At 42.2% G+C, this 23,366-nt stretch overlaps 1 protein-coding gene across 4 annotated transcripts in view; it reads left to right on the top strand.

Annotated features, from left to right (window-relative positions):
* The window catches only part of CADPS2 (calcium dependent secretion activator 2), a 447,623-nt gene that overhangs the window by 325,338 nt on the left and 98,919 nt on the right, over positions 1-23,366 (top strand). For all 4 annotated transcript variants that reach the window (XM_055314464.1, XM_055314463.1, XM_055314462.1 and 1 more), the window contains exons 14-15: positions 16,250-16,351; positions 21,987-22,050. In XM_055314464.1, the coding sequence (XP_055170439.1) occupies positions 16,250-16,351; positions 21,987-22,050 (166 nt within the window). The remainder of the gene's footprint in view (positions 1-16,249; positions 16,352-21,986; positions 22,051-23,366) is intronic.

The raw sequence follows: 23,366 nt of genomic DNA, 5'->3' as shown, positions 1-23,366 counted from the left end.
CAGCAAACATTCCAAGAATGAACGAATGACTGCAGTAGCGTTAACATCACTTCATTCATGGCCTGGTCGTTTTCATGCGTCTTCCCTCCACCTCCTCGGCCCCGTGCGTTGCTGCTGCCGCCTTCCGCCTTTGCAGCACCTCTCGGGGTGGCCTCGGTCATTGCCGGGGCACCCTCCGAACTCCAGCCGCCTTCTTCCTGCTTATTTATCTTGATCCATTTCTCCCCCGCCGCACGCTCTCCCTGCGACGGTCCAGCAGTCGCCTCCAGAACTACAGATTAGAGCTTTCCCAATGTTGCCCTTTCCCCCCTACCCAGACTTGTCTCCGAGTATCTGTCCCTGCGTGACCTTTACCCCAGGCAACTGGTAATTCTCCGCGTAATGTCTGTTTCCAAGTTTGTGGTAGTCGGAGGTCATGAAACTCCTCGAAGGAGCCCTCTGCTAATGCAGACACTACACACCTGCTCCCTGGAGTTTCCTTATGAACTTGATCATGCAAACCGAGTGCTGAGTCCAACACGCGGCTCTGCTTGTCTCCTGAGGTATTTTGAAGGCAAGAGCCAGTTCTCCTCACCCGTTATGTGCTGCAGGAGGATGTGCCCCACCCCTTGCATGTTGTGGGCACACAGTAAGTATTGTTGGACTGACATCATCATCGTTGCTGCCTCTCCTCCCACAGTGACGAAGAGCCAGGCCTCGTCTCAGCTCCTCTTCAGGCTTGTACCTCGTTACGGAGCTCGGCCTTGCTTGGGAATGAGGAGAAGCTGCAGATCGTAGTCCTGCTTCTCAGGACCCCAAACTAAACCCTCTGCAGTCTGCAAACGTCGCTGTTGGGGGTGGGGTGGACAGTCAGGAGGCGGCACCGTCGTGATGGCTCACGGACGGCCCACCTGAGCCGCTGTTGCACGAACCCAGTTTCTTGGCTCCTGGTCCTTTCTGTCTGACTCCCTCCCGACCAGTTGATGTCAAAAGACCGTCTCCCAGGGTTAGGACTCTGACGCACGAGACGATAAAAAGATCGCAGCGAAACAGACATCCTCCAAGAATTTTGCATGATCACGTGGTTTTCGTCCTTAACACCGAAAGGGATGATTAAATAGAGAACGCGAAGTAGGAGATCCCGGTAACGCTGTCCCAAAACGTGTATCTGAGACACACTTTAATGGAAAGTTACTGAGGCACCTGGAAACCGCTGCCTTGGAGGCAGCCTGATTTGAATCTGCAGGTTGCCATAGTTACTTTTATTCTGTAAAACTATTGTTTTCTTTATAATGTACACTGTAAAGTGTAATTTAAGATGCGTTTGTATGTTTGTGCGCGTTTTATGCTCAACAGTGCACGTGAAATCAGTTTTCCAGGCTGAAGTGTGTCCATTTTCAGGTGCCTCTGGGTGGCCTAAAACCAGCTGGAGTCAGTCCGAGATTCAACATCTGGGTCACATGGAGCTTAAGGGGAAAGAAAAAGGGAGAAATGAAGGTTCTAGGGAAATTTGAACCTCCGCTGAAGGTAGACGTTATCAAAGATACACCGAAGGGTGTGGCGTTCCCGGTGTCCTCAGACTCACAGATGTCGTTCAGAGGTGCCGCGCGTCACAGCGGAGGAATCAAAAGAGGCCAGAGGCGGCCCCTGAAGTCTGACTGAGATGGCCCCAGAAGTCTAACCTTCCTGGCCCCCCGAGGTGCCGCGTGTCGGAGGACGGCTCCCGGCGCGAGGAGCGGGTGCTTGCCCTCTTCTGCCGGCCTCCCCGTGCCCCCAGCCCCGGGACGTGAACCGCGAGGGGAGCACAGGGCGAGAACGAGGCCGCGCCGCCGTCCCTTAGAGCCCGGCCTGGTGCAGCTGTCGCGGCGCGTGTGCGGTCGGGCCCTCCCGCGTCGGGCGGCGCGGGAACCGGGCTCCCGGGACCGTTCTCTGCCCGTCCGGAAGCCAGGTCAGGGCACCGCCGCGCTCGTTCCCTGAGCTACGTCCTCGGGCAGCCGGGTCGGGCTGCGTGGAGGACAGCCCTGCCGCCGCGTGTGGAAGGTTCCGGAGGCGGTTCCCCCGCGTTGACCCGGAGCCCGGCAGGAATAAAGGAACAGGGTTAAGCAGCGAAGGCGTGGCCGGCCCCGAGACCGAGGCCGACCAGAAGCAGGAAGGACCAGGGAAGACCTGAGTCCAGGACACACAGACGCGCCCCGCGGGATGACGCAGCGGTGGAGGCCCGGCCTCGAGGGCCGGAGACAGGGACTCGGCTGAGCGCGCGCCCTCGGGCAGGCTCAGGGCTCACGTGCTGCTGAGGCTTTGAGGTTTGGCTGGTCAGGCTGACGACGGAAACGAACGCGGCGACACAAAATGGCTTTTCTGTCTCGGTTCTCCCTGAGATGTGTGTGCAGGTCTTCGCAGGCTCTCCCACGGGCTGCGGGGCTGTGGGGGCCGCTCCGCACCTGACCCGGGCCCCTCAGGACGCGGCCTTCCCGGGGCAGGTCCCTCACAGCTCCTCACGGCCCTCAGGACACGGCCTTCCCGGGGCAGGTCCCTCACAGCCCCTCACAGTGCGGCCTTCCCGGGGCAGGTCCCCCATGGCCCTCAGGACACGGCCTTCCCGGGGCAGGTCCCCCATGGCCCTCAGGACACGGCCTTCCCGGGGCAGGTCCCCCACGGCCCTCAGGACACGGCCTTCCCGGGGCAGGTCCTTCACGGCCCCTCACGGTGCGGCCTTCCCGGGGCAGGTCCCCCACGGCCCTCAGGACACGGCCTTCCCGGGGCAGGTCCCTCACGGCCCCTCACGGTGCGGCCTTCCCGGGGCAGGTCCCAACCCGGGTGGGGCCTTCCGAGGGCAGGGTCGGGGCTGGGACATGCCTCCAGACTACGGGCAGAGTCAGGGCTGCCCTCGTGCCCCCTCCTCTGCCGCAGGGTGGTAGGGAGCCCTCAGCCCAGTCCCCTCGCCCACGAGTCTCCTCCTCAGACGATGTCATCTCCTACCTACCCCTTCAGAATCGTGCCTCCACTTCTTGTCTCTCGTTTTAAAGACCAGGATGCATTTCTGAGCAACATCCCAGGTAGCTGCGTCCGCGTAGCCCGGTGACGGTTCCTCACCTCCTTTATTTCCCCTGCGGCGTCTTGATTCTGGACCCTGACGCTCGACTGAGAGAAAAGTGCAGGTCGCGTCAGCTGCGAAGCTAGAGACTCGTTTCTAGGACCCGGGAGCCAGCGGCTCAGATGCCGTGAACGAGGCTTGTCCTCCCATAAGGCAGCGGCGGTGGGACGGGTTCGTCCTGTTGCACAGGTAGACGCACAGTGGCCGGCCCGTGCCTTTGAACCATCCTCTGCGGGTCCCTCGTGGATTCTGTCGGAAACTAGAGAACGGCCTCAGATCTGCCGCCGTCAGGCTTGCCCAGCGACGACGTCCCTCCGCGCCGAGCGTGGCCTTCGTGCTAGACGAGGTGACCATGGCCTTCCGGAGCAGACGCACGAAACCCGAGGTGCTGGTGGGCGTGCTGGTGGGCGTGCTGCCGTCGGCGCTGAGGCCGCACTCACCGCGTGCCTTCCCTCCGGGCTCTCCCGTTGATGAGCTGTTCCATTTTGAGCAGTTGGTCCTGTCTGAGCCTCCGTTTCCCACCTGTTCGTTATGAATAACTGTGCCATCGTGTTCTGCGTCACGCCGCCGGAACACACGGTGGCTCTGATGGGAGCATGGCCAAGACGTGGCCCAATGCAGGAGCGAGGAACGCGGCCGTCCAAGGTAAGGCGTCACCCGGGAACAGGGACGCAGGTGGCCTGTTCGTGGCTTCTGTTTGGCCTCCGCGTCCTTCAGTCACAGCGCACGATTCCTGGACTTTTTGGGGCTAATACGTGAAGAGCCCCCGAGGACAAATCGTTGAGGAGCCGACACCAAGGGTTCCCTCGCTGTGCGTCAGGTTCAGAACAGAGGCAGGAGGTGCCCCCACCCCACCCCGACCCCATGCTGGGGAGGGGGGTAGCTTCTCTTAAGACGGCGCCGTGAGAGCCTTAGCCTCTAGACTTAGGTGCGGGAGGGCTTGCGGTCCTCGGGTGGATTCCGCGTGCTTCCCCAGGTGCCGAGCTTTCAGAGCAGTGCGTGACGCGGCTGCACCCGGGCAGACGGCTGTGGGCGCCCCCGTACCCCTTCCCGCTGCCACTCGGTTCGGAGATTGTGGGTCTGCGCTGACAGCAAGATCGGCGTCCCCCTGCCTCTCCGACTGCTTGTTAGGACGCGCTACCCAGGCGAGGGCCCCTGGAGTGGGCCGGGCGCCCTCCAGCTCGCTCTCTATGTCAAACGCCATATTTATCTATTTTTTTGGCATTCATCAATAAGTCATCTTTAAAACCATCGGGGCTTTGAGACGTCCCTGCGGAAAGGTTGTTCACCGACCGAGTGGGGCCGCCCTGTAGTTCAAGGGCCCCCGGGCTTTCCCCTGACCTCTTGAGTGAGCCTGGTCAGTTACGGGCCGCCAGGAAATGGTGCGTTACCGAAGCCCCCGGGTGCCCTGGTGGTAAGTTCGGGTGGCTCTCGTGGTGCCTTCTGCACTACGTGCACTTCCTGCATGTTGCGTACCGTTTGCTTCTACCTTCTCTTCTTTCCCTTCAGTCCCTCTTGCCCGAAGGTCTTTTCAAAGGTGTAACTTACCGGCTTTCTTAAACTGTACTGCTCCTTCTCCTTTTGCTTAATTTTTTAAAATCAACTTTTCTAGAATAATTTTAGGTTTACAGGAAAATTGCGAGGACGTTGCAGGGACTTTCTGTATTTGTTTCCCCTGACATCACCGTCCTCTCTTAGCAGGGTACTTTTGTCGGAACTAAGAACCCGACATTGGCACGTTTCCGTGACCTCACCGCCCGTTCTTATTTGGACCTCGCCAGTCCAGTTTTTAAATTATTGTCCTTTTTTCGTGCTTCAAGGCCCAACTCAGGATGCCATCCATGTTGCATTCCATTGTCCCGCCTCCTCTGATCTGTGGCAGTTCCTCAGTCTTTCATGCTAATCTTTGCATTGTATATTTTGAGGCAGCTTATTAGGTAGATTCAAGTTTAAAACTGCTAAATCTTCCCGGTAAATGGAAATCACTATTACTTGACGACCCCTTTCATAACTAACGATGTATTTTTGCCTTCTAGTTTATTTAGGTGGTTGTTAATGTAACCTTTTTTGGGGGGGGTATTTGTCTAATACATTTATTCGTACTTTCAGCCTTTTTGTATTCTTGAGTTTTCGTGTTATGTTACAAATAGCAAACAAGATTCTGATTTAATTCTCCATTATGATGACTTCTGGGATTTACTCCAGTTTAGTCCACTTACAATTAGCGTGTGTGTTGATGTAAGTAAATCGATTTCTACCATTTTATTTTGGCATTTCTTTTTTGACTCATGTTTGTAAGCTTTTTGTTTCTTTTCTTGCCTTCTTGTTTCGTCCAGGTTCTTCTATTTTTTTCCCCTCAATAGTTTACATTTTCCGACATTAAGATTTTACTCTGCATATTGCTAAAATTCTAAAGTATTACGCTAATCCACAAATTTCCCCTCCTAAGAAATGGAGAGACCTTGGAACATTTCACTGCAGTCACGCCCTTCCTTGCTCAGGTGCTTATTTTGCCTGGTATTTTAGGTGTATACTGTTTTGTTTATTTTCTGTTTTATACAGTTTTCTGTTTTATACTCAATACTAGCTTAGGTTAGAAATTATTTTCCTTTTTCCTAAAGTATATTCTTTGGGATGTCCTATAATGGAGCACCTATAGGTAGTGAATCTTTATTTGGAATTGTGCTTGTTTCATCCACATTTTTTTAAAGAAAATTTTGCTAGGTGTATAGTTCTGGATTGACAATGACTTTCTCTGAGAACTTTGAAGACAATACTTCACTTTCTTGCGGCTCCTTTGTGACCCATGAGAAGGCTGTCGGCAAGCTAATTGCCTGTCTTTTGAGGGGGATGTGTCTTTGCTCTCTGGATAGCGTGAAGATTATTTTGTTCTTTCGTGTTTTGTGGGTTCACCACAACGTATCTACACGTGGATTCCTCGTCATGGATTCTGTTTGGGATTCCTGTGGATTTCTGATCCATGTGCCCTGATACTGAGTAAAGTGGATTTCTTTGAACTCACTCAGATTTGGAAGTGAAGATCCCTATTTGCCACCATCCTGGAATATCGTTATCTCTTTAAATACTGCTTCTTGAATCTCACTCTTTTCTAAAATTCCAAAACTCCACATATGAGGCGTTTTATTTTCTGTATCTGTTAACGTCTGTAATACATATTTTGTCTACTTATTTCTCCAGCTGCCTTCTATGTTTTTTTGTTTTTTTTTTTTTGTTTTGTTTTGTTTTTTTTTGTTGTTTTGTTTTTTTTTTAGTTCTCTTCCTCTGGTTCAGAACTTGGCAAAGTTTTTTCTATAAAGGGCCAGATAGTAAACATAACTAAATCTTTTGGGCTTTGTGGGCCATATGGTCTCCTCCACAATTGTTCAACTCTGTGTTTTAGTGCAAAAAGAGCCATGAGCAATATGTAAATGAATATGGTTTGTGTTCTAATAAAATTTTATTCATAAAAACAGGTGGTGGGCTATAGTTCCCAACCCTTACTCTACTTAATTCTCTCGTTAGCTATAACATCTACTTTTCAACCCACATATTGTTAACTTCAATTACTAAATATTTTAGTTCTAGAAATACTATTCACTTCTTTTTAAAACCCATTTGATTATTTCTGAGTATCTGATCTAATTCTTGGTTTTTATCCCTTCCTCTTTTTTTCCTTAGGGCTTTTATAGTTATTTTATATTCTGATCAATTTCAATAACTTAATTTTCTGGGTGTTTGTGTCTTGTTTCCACTGACATTTTTGCCATGGTCACTGTTTTCTTATTCGGCTAGCTTTTTTTTTTTTTTTTTTTTTTTAAGTAAGCATACATTTTGACATTTATGGGAATTCTAAAAGGCCTGGGTTGAGAATACTTTTTTCTAAAGAGGATTTGCTTTTATTTGGTGGTCGAGATGTACGACTAGAGCTACTGTATTTCCTTATACTGGGGATTTCTTGATTCTGTAGGTAGTACTCAGTTTAATGAGGCCAGACATATGGTGCATATTCTCAGGAAAGCCTCTTTCACTCACTCTGTAGATGTTGTAGAAACAGATTTCCTCATTGGCTCCTCCTTACAAGAATATTGATTCTTTCTGGACCACCCCTTAACTGATAGTACAGCCCATTCATAGCCTCAATTTTTGCAGGAATCTCAGGTTCTGCAGTCTGTGGGTCACTGACCCAGTGATGCATTCTCTTAAACATAGCGGTGAAGCCCCCTTGGTACCCACATTTTCCCCCAAGGCAGCCCTGGTGTTCACAATTACCCCTACTTTGGTTTCAGTTTCTGTATCATTTTCTTTTTCCTGGCCTTGGGGAAAAAATTTTTTTTAACTTTTTTCTAAGTGCAATACAACATTTAACTGCTTGTTATAGGTAACATAGTGTTGAGGTGTTTGGTAGTGGAAAGGGATTTTTGGAGTATCAAGTCAGTCCACTATATGAGGAGAAAAAGTCACGTGATAAAATTTGTATTTTGAAAAAAAATATTTGAACATCTCTCTGGAGAACCTGTTGGAGCCTTTTCTATGACCTCTGCCTCGGGTTCCAGCTAATTAACTCCCTCTCGTCTATCACATCTTAACCTAAATTTCATTCCCAAACTGACTCCTTCCCCAAAAATCTATATTACTTCAAAGCTTTGTGCTTTTGCCCTTCTTCAATTTAATTGTATGTTACGGTCTGATTTTTCTTTTTTATACCTTTCCCTATTATAAATTCTATTAGGGCAGGAGACATTTCTGTTGTGCTTATGTTATCCTCATGACCTAGGCAGGTACTCAATAAATATTTGTTAAGTAAGGAAATGAATGACATGGGACCATCTGTTTACAAATTTATGGGTGAAATGTTGGGGGCACTTAGGAAGTTGAGTTCACAATTAAACATTATTCTTAATGAATCAAATGCAATGATTTTTATGACCCATGGAAGGACCCTGTGTAAACCAGAAGAATTGTATCATTTTACCACACAGAAATTAATAGATTAAGACAATGAAATACCCCTTTTATGTATAAAATTGAAAATGATTATAACAAGTGATAAAAAATGCATTTGATGAGGTTACAGGGAAATTAATCATTTTATGCACACGGGTCACAGTGCAAACTGATAAGTAAGTACTTTCTTAAAAAGCAATTTTGTCGTATCTATCGAATGTTGAAAATATCATTGCATTTGTCTTAGCTTGGGCTGCCATAACAAAATTCCATCACCTGGGTGGCTTAAACAATAGAAATTTATTTTCTCACAGTTCTGGAGAGTGGAAGTCGGAGATCGGGGTGTCAGCACAGTCAGGTTCTGGGGAAGACTGTCTTCCTGGCTTACAGATGACTGCCTTCTCCCCGTGTCCTCAGAAATTTCTCCCTCCCTCTTCTTACAAGGCCACCACCCTGTCACATTACTGCCCCACCCTATGACTGACCTCTCTTAACCTTAATCATCCCTTAAGAGTACCATCTTCAAGTATAGTAACACTGGGGGACAGGACTTCAACATATGAATTTTCATTCAGAGTGGACACAGTTCAGTCCACAGCACCACTCAAACTAACAATATATGTTTAGGAATTTACCCCAAGGAAACCATAAGAGATGGGTTCAACAAATTATACCGTAAGATTATACATATGTAAGAATGTAAGGACATACTGTATACTCTATGGTAAGAAAAAATAGAGGAAGAATCTAAATTCTAGTGGAATAGCGGTTTAATAAATTATGGTACATCCATAAAATGAAGTATTATGCTTCCATTAAAAAGCACATGTTGGGATATTTAAATAATGTGAGGAGATGTTTATGCTTCATTAAAAGAATCAAAAATAAAAGAGTCAAACTAAATCAGAATTGCAATGTATAATTAGATTTTATAGAATGAAAACTGGAATTTTATTTACAAAAGGGTATGACCTATTATTTATGATTGGGGCATTTAAAGAAATTTTAATTTTTGTCTTTGTGTTTTTCTGAATTGCTCTCCTAAATTATGTACGTACCGACCTTTAACAAAAAATCATTTTTTAAAAATAATATTGGGTATGGGGCAAAGATGACCTATCAGAGAATACTACCAATCTTAATACTCTTTTTAATAAAAAATCACCTCAATATTTTATTTTTCTTCAATTCTAGAGTTATGTGCAGTAATGAATTTAGCTTGATTCTGGGAGAGGCCAGTTGTCCAACACCTTAATAACTCTCCATGACCTGTCTGTCCATCACTAACTTCACACAAAAGATATGAGTCACTGATCTCATATCTTCAGGGAGCCCAATTACTGCTTTTTTTTAAAAAAATAAGTATATTTTTTTAAATAATGTCCAAAGAAAATAGACTACAGTAAAAAAAACTCAAATAAGGAAAGGATTAGGAGAGAGACGTGCTTGGAAAGAAAACAAGATTTTTACATTTCATTTGCAGAATATTTTCTCATAGAAAAATGTTTCCTCTATCTCAGTAAACATAGGATCAAATTAATTTCTTCTGGATTAGTAAGATTTCAGGGAGAATGAAAGGACACTGATTATGTGACCAATATATACGAATCCAAATGAGATGCCACGTTGTTTAAAACAGTAAGAAGCGTTCTAGGTTAGGGAAGAGAAATAGGAGACTATTGTTTTCTCCCTCCTCTTCCCATCATTTCTCATTCTCGTGCTGTGTCTTCCTCTCCTTCTTATTCTGTTCACAAATGGATATTGGTGGGAAATACACGAAGTGCAAAGTGACTTTTACCTGCTGTGCTGCCGGCAGAATTGACAATTCAGAACTGCTACTCTCTAGGTGTCTCTCTCCTTCTCGCTTTGTCCAGAGGAAGCTAAGATATCCCACATTCCTCATAGGAAAAGAAGCCTCTGAGAAACTTAAAAGCACCCCGAGCTTGGTCATCCACCCTGTCATTGCTTTCAAAATGACAAGCCTTTACCGCAAGCCTCCAAACTGCCAGGACAGACGAACCTACTTGATGAGCGGGGAGGGGGGGCCGGTGGGGGTGGTGAAGGCAATCTGTCTTCATCAATTTACCAGACTTCTCTATGCAGCGTGAACTCCCGGCGTGTTAGTCAACCCGTAAGCTTCCTGCGCAGTCTCCTAGAAATTATAAAACCAAGGACACATTTATCCCTCAAGTATCTACAGGCTGCTCTGGCGGATAAAATGATTGAGAAAATAACCATAGACTGGGTGACAATTTTCATTAAATAATAAAACAGATGGCTCGTCAGCACTTAATGACGTTTGTAAGTGGGCATTGTGGAGAGATCCCATGACCGATTTCAAGAAGTGGTGTTAAGCAGATTTCTTTACTGTCAGACTCCTCAAACTCCTTAGTAGGCCTTGCTTACATTATCGACCTCCAGCAAGGTCTCATGATTTGTAGGGTTCCCAAAAAAAAAAAAAAAAAAATCCTTGGGCTCTCTGACCCTTTTTGCTGGAGTAGGTCTCAGGACCATTGTTTTTTTAAAACCTGTTAGCAGCCAGGTGAAATGGATATTTAAGTCTGTTCTTATTGGTCATTATGGGTCTCTGAAATGTTATGCTGGAAAAAAGGGCCATAAAATGTGTGAACTATAGGTTAGTCTGTACTTAAATATTTAAGCAGATTCCTCATCGATAGTTGCTCTTCTGCTCAAATGCCTGACTCTGCAACCCGGTTTCATACTCTTTTCCTCTTAGAGCTTTCCTGAAATACAATGTAGTGATTCTTCCCTTCATAGAAACTAATTTCTTATCAGAACTACTCCCAAAAGCCATCAGAGATAGGAGAAGATGGAGAAGATAATACTCCTGTTCCTGAGTTGTCTTTCAAAACCACCCTGCTCAATTTAGAGCTGATATTGTACTTTTTACAGAAAAAGTTGATGGTGATGACAGGATGTCCAGGATACAGAATGGATTCTGTTTTAAAATGCCTAATGTGGGAGCAGCCCGGGTGGCTCAGCGGTTTAGCACCGCCTTCAGCCCACGCAGGGCGTGACCCTGGCCCCCGGGATCGAGTCCCGCGTGGGGCTTCCTGCATGGAGCCTGCTTCTCCCTCTGCCTGTGTCTCTGCCCCTCCCTCTCTCTCTCTCTCTCTCTCTCTCTCTCTCTCCTGTGTGTGTCTCTCATGAATGAATAAATAAAATCTTAAAAATAAATAAATAGATAAATAAAATGCCTAATGTGCCAGATTGATGACTAGCACAAGTTATAAAATGCATTGTTAGATCTCTTAGTTCATGTCGGAAGTTAGTAAAGTTGATTTGTTCATATAGGAACTATTTCTGGATGAATCTGCCTTTCAAAAAAGGTAGCCTGTGTGTGGGCACCTGCACGCACCTGCGTGTGATGCTCTCTCTGAAAGTAGGACGGGGCCTAAGGCAGACCTAAGAGGGGGCTGTTAAGCATCATAGCGTAAGTTCCATTGTGTATGAATTCTTTTTTTTTTTGAAGAATCTTTCAAAGTATAACTAACAAAGACCCAACTACATTTGGCATTCCTTTGTTTATTGTGTAATGCCAGGAGGAAGTTCTGTGTCATAATTTGCATCTATAATTAAAGGAAATACATCTACCATTGAACTATATTTAATAATTTGTTTATATCTTCAACTTTCATGGAATCTATTCTTACTAAAATCATGTGACTTCAATAACTACAGGCCCCAGGAAAAAAATGAAAAATTTAAATCTTAATATATAAGAATTCATGCAACAGTTTCTTTTTTCTCATTGGAACAGTTTTACTATTTATATTTGAGTCATATAATTAAGTTTTAATTGACATTAAAATCAGAAAACTGGCCTCTTACCTTAGAATGTTCAATGACCATTGGCTTTTTATCAGTATCAAAGAGGCATTATTTATTTTACCTTTTATTATCTTGGGGGAAAATTCCATTCTTGAGATTTAAGGCAAATGATTTATTTCATTAATAATTAAAATGGCAGGTAAATACTAAAAATTTTCTGCTAAGTGTAAATACAGCCAACTTTTCTGAGCGATCTATTTATCCAGAATGCTGAACTATAATTCCTATACTATTTGCTTTTTTCAAAAATTTCCTGTTTTACCTACTGTTACATGATTTAAGACATTCCAATTAATTTATACCCTATTAATACTAATAATTATCAATAATTGTGATGTTACTCATTCATGAATTTTTATTATCTGCCCTAGCTGAAATTTTTATATTCTGTGTGTCGCTTATTCACACCTTTAACATTTATTTGCCATTTAGCATTTAGCATCAGGCTGCCGGCTTCTGTTCTGGGTACCAGGGCTACCGTACAGGGAGGCAGACAATAAACACGTCACGTGTAGGGCGATGGCATTATGTACAATGACCAGCAGTAAAGCTGGTTAAAGGACAAGAGACCTGTGGGAATGGGAGGCTACACTTTCACATCAGGTGGCCAACCTAGAGCAGGCCTCATTGACCCGGAGTCGTGTGGGCAGCGATGAGAAGGCAGTGAGCAAGCCCGTGTGCCCAGGCGAAGACCCTCGCAGGCAGTGGGAGCAGCATGTGCGTGTGTCCTGTGTGAGGACCAGCTAGGAGGCCAGCGTGGCTGGAGTGAGGTACGGGAGTCAGGGTGAGTGTGGGGAGGGAGGATCCTGTAAGGTTTACAGGTCATTATAAGAGTTTTGGCTTTTACTTTGAGCATTATTAGCATTGTAAGTCATGACTCATGCTTGAAAAAGGCTCACTGTAGAGTGTCGCCACACTCTGACATCGAAAAGATGAGAAAAGGAAGACAAAGGAGGCTGTCGACACACTTGAGATATGTTTTGAAGGCTCACCTGACGGGAATTAATTTATAAGCTGTGTTTATAGAGCTATTATTTTAAATCTGTATTACCCTGGGTCCCCTAGATGAATGTGCAGAAAATACTACTGGTTTAAGTTTCTCTTCAAGCCACTTTCTACAAGTACAAATTTTAGGACTGACTTTGTGGAGTTTTTTTTTTTTTTTAATAGAGTTACTGATTCAGTGTCAGATACTTAAATTTCATTGATTTTTATGCTCCCTGCCTTATGTAAGTAACCTAGAAAATGTCTGATGTAAGTAAGTGTATTTAAAATATTCCACATTGCTTCTCAGATACAGTTCACATTTTTTAATAGAGATTTTTTTTTTCCTCTTCATTATTTTTGGTGAAAACATAGAGGAAAGAGAATAAGACACGGGCACCAAGAGCCCAGGATTTGGAATGTGAGAGACCTAGGTTCAAGTCCAGGTCCCTGTACGTACTAGCTGTGTGACCTTGGGGAAGTCAGCAGCTTCCCCTCTCGGAGACTGGAGAACGGACTGCTGTGAGCATCCTATGTTATGCATATAAAACAGCACAGTACCAGGAGCATATTTAGAATTCTGTTGCTGATAATTGTTATGTTTAATTTGATAATGGCTGTGACGAGGAAGACCTTGATGGCACTGGAGGTATTTGCGTTTATTGGGAAGAATAATTTTAATATTTTTTAAAAGGTTTTTATTTGAGAGAGAACACAAGCAGGAGTAGGGATGGAGGGAGAGAGAGAGAAGCAGACTCCCTGCTGAGGAGGGAGCCTGACGGGGGCTCGATCCCAGGATCCCAGGATCATGACCTGAGCCACCCAGGCACTCCAGGAAGAATACTTTCAGGAGGAGCTGTTGCCTTTATGCATGACTATAGCAAAGCTGACATTTATTCCCAATCACTTAGGTATAAACACCTACTTCGTATACCTAATTTTCAGTACATTGTCTAATCTATGTACCTAAAAGGTGTATAAATAAAGACAAGTCCAAAATACTACCTATTGTATTTAATTTGTCAGATGTATAGTTAATTTAATAATAGACTCACAAAAATGACAGCCTTTCACTGTGTATAACAGTCTGTATCTTACTGAAAGTTGTCACAAGTGATACTCCTCTGACTTACCCTTCTCACTCTTCATCACCTGAACCCCTGATTCCATTGTGTTGAGTAGGCGGGGTGTCCCAGTGAAGTTTAATGTGACAGGATGGCTTACAGCATCCCTGTGAATCACAATCTCCTTTGACAGTTGAAGCAAACAGTAAAATTCACTCTAATATAACCATGTGGTGTCTGTCAGAGAGCGAAGTCAAAGAAACCATACCAGGCATCAGAATAATAAATATAAGATCTTTGCTTTTTTTTATTTTAAAGACTATTTATTCGTGAGAGACAGATAGAGAGAGGCAGAGACACAGGCAGAGGGAGAAGCAGGCTCCCTGCAGAGACCCCGATGTGGGACTCGATCCCAGGACCCTGGGGTGGTCACGCCCTGAGCCCAAGGCAGACGCTCAACCGCTGGGCCACCCAGGCATCCCTAGATCTTTGCTCTTTACATCAAGTTTGCATAGGTGTATATAGTGAAACACCTACCCACAACTTTGTGCTATGAGTTTTTGCACTATCTATACGGTTTGCATCTGATCATGCTGATTCTCAAGTTAATGACTTATACAGACCTCTCCGCTTGAACTTCTGTGATCATTATTATTCTTAAGTTATAGTCTGGGTTTTGTGCTGTCATTTGCTCAGTGGGATGTAACTCTGAAGTAATATGTGAAGAGCTCCATTATATTATAAATTATTGTAATATAATAAATTATTGTAAAACATTGGGGTTAGCTCACAGTTCATTGTTTTGTAATTTATAGATCAGACTTTCTTTTCTCCTTCCTAAAAATATTTGAAAGACCACCGTTTGCCATTAGTTTTTCTGCAGCTCACATTAAAAATATATTCTGATGGAATGTATTATTCTGACTACGAAATAAAATAATGGATGTTTCCCTATTTAGCAATGAGGTATAATTGTTAAGATTTTCAAAGCATAAATTCCAGCAGCATATGAGTTTCTTAAATAACAAATTATTTACTCTATAATGACAAAATTTCAGACTTAAATGATGCTTTGATATGAATAAAAGGTCTTCATGTCATTATGATTCAAGTATAACTTTAAAATTAATCTTTTTTATCCTAATTGACTAATTGCAAGCATCAAAGATACATGCACACATTTACATGTTATATATGTAAAACAAGAATGGGATTACTAAATAAAAATCTTCTTGGGAGAGTTATAAAGCATTCATTTTTCTTTATTTTTCATAATCATGTCTACCTATTTTACACATAAGTATTAAAAATTCAAATTGTAAGTACATAAATCTTTGGGAATAAAAATATAATCTTTAGAAAAGTAAGCTAATAGAGGAAGAAATCATTGGTGCTAATTAGCAAGTGCAAAAGATTCATTTCATTGAAATAGATACTTTTGAATATGAGATTAATAGATCTTTCTCTTTGCGTTAACAAAGTTACAATTCATATGTTCAAAATTTTTGATGACTGTTATGCAACCAGATACTTCAACTGATACAGAATGAACTCTAAATCCATTATTAGAAATATTTTATACTTTTAATCCTGATCTTAGTAAAAGAAGATTTCTGTTCATTCTATGTAACTACTTCTAAAAATCCTGACATGAACTTGCCTTGATTGCATAGGAGTATTTATCTAGGCACAAAATCTGGAAACAGCTAATCTGTCTTCTCTATATGTTTTTATTCAGATATTTATTTTGATTTGTACACCCCCACATTTAAACAAAAAAATAATGCAGTAAACCACTACATGTATGCAAAATTTCTATGTTTTTTATAATTAAAATGAAATATCCAATTTCACAGTAGCTTAATTTTTATTTGGGAGAAAAGTAGTTAAAACATTTTAGTTTGCATTCAATATGCTTTTATAATATTTTCATTTATTCAGTTTTTCAAATGTTTGGTACCACATAAAACACTTTTCACTACCATTCTCAAGGACTAGCCATTGTTTTCAGTAGATCTGGAAAATATTTATTGTAATCCTTTACCTTGAAGGCTGTCTAAAACAGAGTCATTCCATTCCATTCCATTCATTCCAGGTCAAAATACGAAGCAAATGGCTATAAATATCCCCTTTAAATAAATTTCCACTATAGATGCAAGTAATATGTGTACCATGGACCAGTATGCATTTTCCTTAATTATTCTTAAGGGAAATATAAAGCTGCATCTATGTATATAATTATATATTAAAATAAAGAGATATAAAGATATAAAATATATGAAAGTAACCATTCTGTCAGTACAAATTACTGATTCTGTTTTTTTCCCCCCAGGCCTGATGGAATTGGGACTGTTTCAATGGAGGAAAAAGAAAGATTTGAGGAGATAAAAGAAAGACTGTCTTCTCTTTTAGAAAATCAGATAAGCCATTTCAGGTATATAATCTATTCATTAATATTAAGTATTTTCTTTCTTCACCCAACACTCTGGTCCCCTACAGATGTTTATTATGTCTTTCTGCGGCTACTCCCTCCTCCATCGCCTGTGAGGTAAGATCCGTATTATTCCTTGGCCTGTGGTCTGCTTCTAAGCCTGCCATTCAGTTTCCATCATGCATTAAGGTAGGTCCCTTGCCCCTTCAGTTGGTGGGATGCATCTCTCACTTGCTTGTGCATTTCTCATCCGTGAGTAGCCTCTTCCCTCAGCTCTGGTGACTAGTCCTCTCTCTCTTTCAGTCACCAAGTAAGGAGCTTCTTCTGTCCTGTCTTCATAGTAGAGCTGTTTTCAGTCATTCCAACAAAGACTGGAAAACCTGAAGCCTTTTAGCATTTATCATCTGTACTCTTCACTAGTCGCTTATCGCATAGTTTTAATACCCATGTCTTAAGTCATTAGTTATTTTATTTGCATTTAGTGGGAACAAGGGCCATGTTGCCTGGCACAGTTCCTTGCTCAAAGAAAATTAGGCATTGATACTAAGACACATTTACAGAATGAAAGATCAATATCTTGATATTTTTCTCCCTGTTTTAGTTAGCTCACTAGAACCTAATCGTTAAAAAACAGAAATATTTCTGAAGAATGAAATTCAAGATAAAGGAGAAAACAAAGAAAGAGCGATAGTTAAGATCCCTGAACAGAAAATCAGCATTAAGGAGGAGGGAATCTTCATAGTGATAGTTAATAGAAAGTGATGATTGATTGAGCTTAGAAAGCAACCAGTTCTGATGAGAGCAGGTCAGAAAAATTCTTTAAGTAAATTAAATTGACAAAATACTAAGATGTTTTAATATATTGATAGAGGATTTACCAACCTGGAATTGAGTTTGGAGTTCTATTAATTAGATTATATTAGTTATATTGGAGTTTGGAGTCACATTAGATTAAGTATCTAAGAAGAGGATATTAAAAACAAAGACAAGTTTTATAAACAAAATAATGGCACATAAGTCATAGTAAATACAATGTCTCTGTTATCTAGGGCATTTACATAAAATGAATACTGAATTTAGTCCCCCAAAATGGCATAACCATGTTAGAAAGATAGGAAGGACAGGAATTACATTTAGAGTGGCTGAAAGTAATCAAAAGAAAAAGAAAAAAAAAGCTACATATGTCTAAAGGGGAGTAACATACTCTCCCATCTGAAACAAAATTTTCTAAGGATAAAATATGTGGGAAAAGCTTTTCAACACGTTAAACATAAAACAATGAATAAAAGTGATTCTTGAGAGATGAAAAACAGATGAATAAGGCCTTTCATTGTTTCTGCTTGGCACCAGTAGAGTGCTTCTGGGCTGTGGGCCAGGGAGGAAAACCCCAGTGGACACCCTGATTTGAGGAGACAGAGGGAGAATCTAGAGAGGGCAAGGCAGCCAGAGTTTGCAGGTCAGAATTCTAAAGAAAAGATAGGAGAGACCTACAGGCATTTGCTGAGGTTTCCCCTGGAGTAAACTAAGTTTTGATCTGAGCGTGTATGTAAGGAAACTAAAGTCGGACAAATAATCCTTTAACTCTGTGGTAGTATTGTAGGAGATAATCCTCAAAGCTAACACAGAGCTAAGGTGAGTACCAGTTTTTACCACCCAAAGTGGAAAGATTCTAAGTCATGGACGGAGAGTAGAATACTCAAGAGAATTTGTGCCTCAGTAATAGAAAATAATTAGCTTTTTTAAATCTCTCCTAATGAGGACTAAAGCCAGTATTCTAATAAATCAAACTGTTTTTAGGTAATTTAACCGCATTCCAGAACAAAGATCAAGAATAAAGGAATACAAAAATACTGAGCCTCCATAATGTAAAATAATAATGTCTAGCATCTAGTCAAAAATTTCTAGGCATACCAAAAAATCATCAGATATGACCAATGAAGAGGATGGAAGCAGCCAGAAATGGAAATGAGAATTAGTAAACAGGAATATTAAAAGAATTCTTACCAAATGTCATATATTCAACCTGTTAAGGGTATCTATGGAAAACCTACAGCTTCATACTTAACAGTGAAAAGTTTGAATTTTTTTCACCTAAGATCAAAAGCAAGGCAGGGATATCTGCTCAAAAATCAGTAACCAAGGTTGTGTAGTACAGACAGTTCAGAAATCAACTCACACATATTTGGTCAATTGTGATTTTCAAAGATATACAAAGATAATTTTCAAAGTACCCTCTTTTCAATAAATGGTGCTAGAACTAGTTACATAGCCAAATGCAAAGTATTAGCCTGGACCCATACTTCATACCTGATTAATAAGTTATTTCAAAATGAGTAGACCTAGGAAACAGAAAATCTCTTTGTCCTTAGACTAAGTAAAGATTCTTTAAAACACCAAAATCATGATTTGTAAATGGAACAATGTTACATTGAACTTCAAAAACATTAAGAACTTTTGATCTTCCAAAGACACTGTTAAAGGAATAAAGAGATCTCAGAGTGGGAGAAGATATTTGGACAATACGTATCCCACAAAAAACTTGTATCCAGAATATATAAATAACTCTTAAAACTTAGTAAGAAATGAAATAACCCAGCAAAAAATTGTTTCTAATATTTCACCAAAGACGTGGTGAAAAGGCAGATGAAAAGATGCTCAGTATCTTTATTCAATAGAGATATAGAGATTAAAACACAATGTAGTACTGCTGTTGTTATTAGTCTAACTAAAATTCCAAAATCACTACCACCCAACTCTGCATATACTCTTGAGAGGAGTATAAACAGATAACAACCCACTCTGTAAGATAGTTTGCAAATTTTAAAAAATTCAAACACTTAACATATGACCCAGCCCAAGATAAGCGAAAGCACATGTCCACACAAAGACTTCTATGTGAATGTCTGTACCAGCATTAGTGATAATAGCCAGAGTATGAAAACAAACCAGGTGGCCATCAACAAGTAATAGATAAACAGTGTATTGAGATACTTCTGAGCAACAAAATGGAATGAACAGTCGATGGTATGGATGAGTGTCAAAATATAGTGAGAGAAATCAGAAGCAAAAAAGTATGTCCTATAAGATTCCTCTTACATAAAATCATAGAAAATACAAACAAATCCAAAGATAAAGTAAATCAGTGGTTGCCTGGGCCGGAGGGCGGCGGGGAAGGAAACATTTGGTGGTTGTGAATATGTATATAATATGTAAATTGATTGTGGTGATGGTTTCACAGGTGTATACACATGTCTAAACTTACCAAATTACATATTTTAGATATGTGCAGTCATTTGTCATTTACATCTCTAAATCTGTTAAAAACTCAGTACTCCCTAGTGGGAAGTTAGTAGAATAATATTTAAAACTGAAAAATCAAGAATCAGAAATATTAGAATGTAGGTTAGGAATATAATGTTTAAATAAAGAAACAGCTAAAAGTTAAAAGCTTTTTTTTTCCTGGAGAAATTGCTTGAGGAGTGGGGTGGAAAGGGCATAAAAAGGACTGCTTTTCATAAGAAGCCTCTGGAAGAATTTGCCTTTCAGACTATGTGCATATCTAACTTTGATAAAAAGAAATACTGTATTTTAAAATGGTAAGGAAAAAAAATGAAAAATAAAATGGTAAGGAAAAGAAACCAGTTTCATTGTAGGACATGTCTAGGCCAGGCTCATCTATCTGTGTGATCAATTTAAATTTACTCAGGTGGGAATCAGGATGATTTCAATTTATTCAGATTAGATTCTAAACTTAGTTGAATTTTATTTGATGATTGGGCATTTTCCACTTTGCTTTGTTATTACAGAGCTGTCAAAGTGGTTAAAAAAACAAACAAAATATTTATCTTGGAAGGCAGTACAAAACTCTTCCTTTCTTTTAAAACTTGTTTTGTAAAGATTAATTAAGCTTCTGTGTAGTTATTTTCTGTACTTTATTGATTCAGGATTACTTGTACCCTGTAAATGTGTTGAATTATTTACACATCGTGGGCAGCTAATGCTAATTCAGAACAGACCCAGTGGGACCTCGGAGCCCTGAAATGCTAAGTGTAATCTGGGGATCAGTAACATTCCATTCATAAAACGTGTCACCCACCGGTTAATGGAAATAAACAATAGGAAAGACAATGGGTGGATTATGCAAATATACTGAAAAGATTTAAGCGGGGGAGGGGACTGTAAGAGCCCAATTTGTGTTTTATTTAAACGTGGATTAAGATGTATACAAAATGAGGACAGCTACTTTGCTAATTTGCTCCTACTCTGATGAGCAACACTGCGCAGGGAAAAAAAAAAAAAACCTATCAAAAATAAATCGTTGCCTCTGTGGCAGCAGAGAGGAGTAAGACAAGGCCTCGAGGTAAGAGTTGAAGGAAATTGTTAACGGGAAAATAGTGTTCTGAAGAAAAATTTGGCTAGATTTATGACTTTTTTGCGTTTACCTGACACTAGTAAAAGTTTTCTGAAACTAAACCCCAATCCTGATTTAAATTTAGCAACTGTTTGGTGAGAAATTCATCCTTAATCCATCTTTAAAAGTTGCTGCTATAAACAATGAATTTAAGATACATGTGTTTTTAGGGAAACCTGTGCAAATCACCTTGTAAAAAAAATAATTTTACTGTGAGGTACATCTTACAATACGTGTCCACCAAGACCCTGAGTCATTGAGGACAAAGGACATGGAAACATACGGACTTTAGGTTCCTGGCTTGAGGATTCCTGATCCGGAGCCCAGTGGCAGCCTAGGGGGCACTTGATCTTGAGGGGGGGGGTGGTCGATCTCAGGGAGCCAGGGGCTCCGGCAGGCTGGGGTGGCCCTGCCCTGCTCCTCAAGTGGACCGTGACCTGCCAGGGACCCAGGGAAGGAGCAGCAAGTCTGTCCCCACCGTGTGCCACCAAGTCCCATGGAGCCCGCTCCCTCGCCCGGCTGGACCCCACTTTCAGAGAAGTGGCGACCCACCCTGGGGGTGGGGGGTTGGCCAGGAGCCGGACAGGGCCCAGTGCTGTGGCCCAGTGTAGGCTTCGGTTGGGGCGTTCCCGCTGGCAGAGACGGGCAGGTGTCAGGAGGCAGCGAGCGGATTGTGTGTTGTCCTCGAAGGGGATCAGCGGCAGAGCGGCCCCGAGCAGCAGGCCTCCCTGAGCAGTAGGCCTCGGGGAGCTTCAGGGGCTCTGTGCTGCTCCCTCTGCCCGGGAGCTGTGGAGGTTCTTTCTGAACGTATGTTACCAAAATGTGGACCCTTTTTATCACAGTTTATACTCTTACTGTGAAAAGGAATTGCAAGCATGGAACTAGGGGTGCCCGGGTGGCTCAGTGGTCGAGCAGCTGCCTTGGGCCCAGGGTGTGACCCCGGGGTCCCGCATCGGGTCCCCGCAGGGAGCCTGCTTCTCCCTCTCTGCCTGGGTCTCTGCCTTTCTCTCTGGGTCTCTCATGAATATATAAATAAAATCTTTAAAAAAAGAAAAGAACATGTGGAACAAGGTAAACTTCTGCTGTTAAAATTTTCCCAGATGGGTTGATGCTATTTTAACCACTTTTCACCATTTTTCAATAATGCCAAGTACTACAAAAGGGAATAATTTGGTGGTCTTGGATATTAAATGTTTGGCTTTCTTGTTCCTCCTTTTGTTTTTGAAGATACTGTTTTCCCTTTGGACGACCTGAAGGTGCTCTAAAAGCTACGCTTTCGTTACTTGAAAGGGTACGTTTGAACACTCCTTTATCAGTACTACGCGCGCACTCTTGATGGCTGAGTATTTTAGATGCTGGACCAGGCAGACAGGCCCATCCCTCACGGCAAGTATGCTCTCCGAGGCCGTCGGTCCCATTTCATCACTTCTCACCTGCCCTTCCTGCATCCCGACCCCTCCTACGTCCTGCTGCTTCCTCCTGGCGGCTGTCCTGAGGCCTACCCCTGCCATCCTGTGCTGAGTCGATGGCGTGTTGGTAGGACCCGTTTCCCCACCTCCTTCTTTCCCTCATGAAATAGGATTTTTCCCCCCAGTTGAGTGTAATCGTGTTTCTCAGACTTCTCAGTGGTCTTTCCTTCCGCTCCCTTGCTCCTGCCCCAAGTTGTGCTTCCACCAGTCCCAATTCTCATACCTCTGAGGGTTTATCATTGAACATGCACAAACGTATCATTCCCTTCATTCTAAATCAATCTCAGAATTCATTTCAACTTGTGTTACCTTAAATGAATTCATGAGTTGTAGAAATTCGTTTTCCCTCAAAAAGTAAATAGCAAACAAGAATTTCCTATCCGTAATATAAGGGAAGGGAGAAGAAATGTGTGGGAGATATCAGAAAGGGACACAGAACATAAAGACTTCTAACTCTGGGAAATGAACTAGGGGGTGGTGGAAGGGGAGGAGGGCGGGGGGTGGGGGTGAATGGGTGACGGGCACGGAGGGGGACACTTGACGGGATGAGCACTGGGTGTTATTCTGTATGTTGGTAAATTGAACACCAATAAAAATTAATTTATAAAATAAAAAAAAAACAAATAGGAATTGAGGAATACTTGCCTGATAAGTATCCAAAAATATTTGCTACAGTGTTACTGTACCATGCAATAAATAATATTCTAAATATCAGCAAAAAAAAAAAAAAAAAAAAAAAGAATTTCCTATCCGTGCAAAAATAATTCATTGACGAAAGTACATTCTCCACTCCTGTTTCTGTGCAGACTGGGTTGGAATGGGAAGGGTCTTTTTCATTTACTTATAAAACGATTCATATGGTGTTTGCTCCTAACAGTTAAGTAATGTGGACAATTCCTGTTCTTACCAGCATCAAAAATAATTTCTAAGGATCGTTAATAGCTGGTGATTTGATTATTCTGGCCCTGATTTATTGACTTCACAGCACTTGGTCTTGTCCACTTTCCTGCCAAAGAATTCTAGATATGTTACGTTGTTTATTAGCACTTCTATTAGAAGTAAAAAGGGAAGGCATTTTTCCAGTGATGTAGGGACTTGGAAGATGAGGGTAGACCTGCTGTCTGTATACATTGGTTGC

Source organism: Nyctereutes procyonoides, unplaced genomic scaffold (genome assembly GCF_905146905.1).
Source record: "Nyctereutes procyonoides isolate TBG_1078 unplaced genomic scaffold, NYPRO_anot_genome, whole genome shotgun sequence".
Lineage (NCBI taxonomy): Eukaryota > Metazoa > Chordata > Mammalia > Carnivora > Canidae > Nyctereutes > Nyctereutes procyonoides.
The sequence above is the reverse complement of the archived record's forward strand: the minus strand, read 5'-3'. Positions and strand labels throughout refer to the sequence as shown.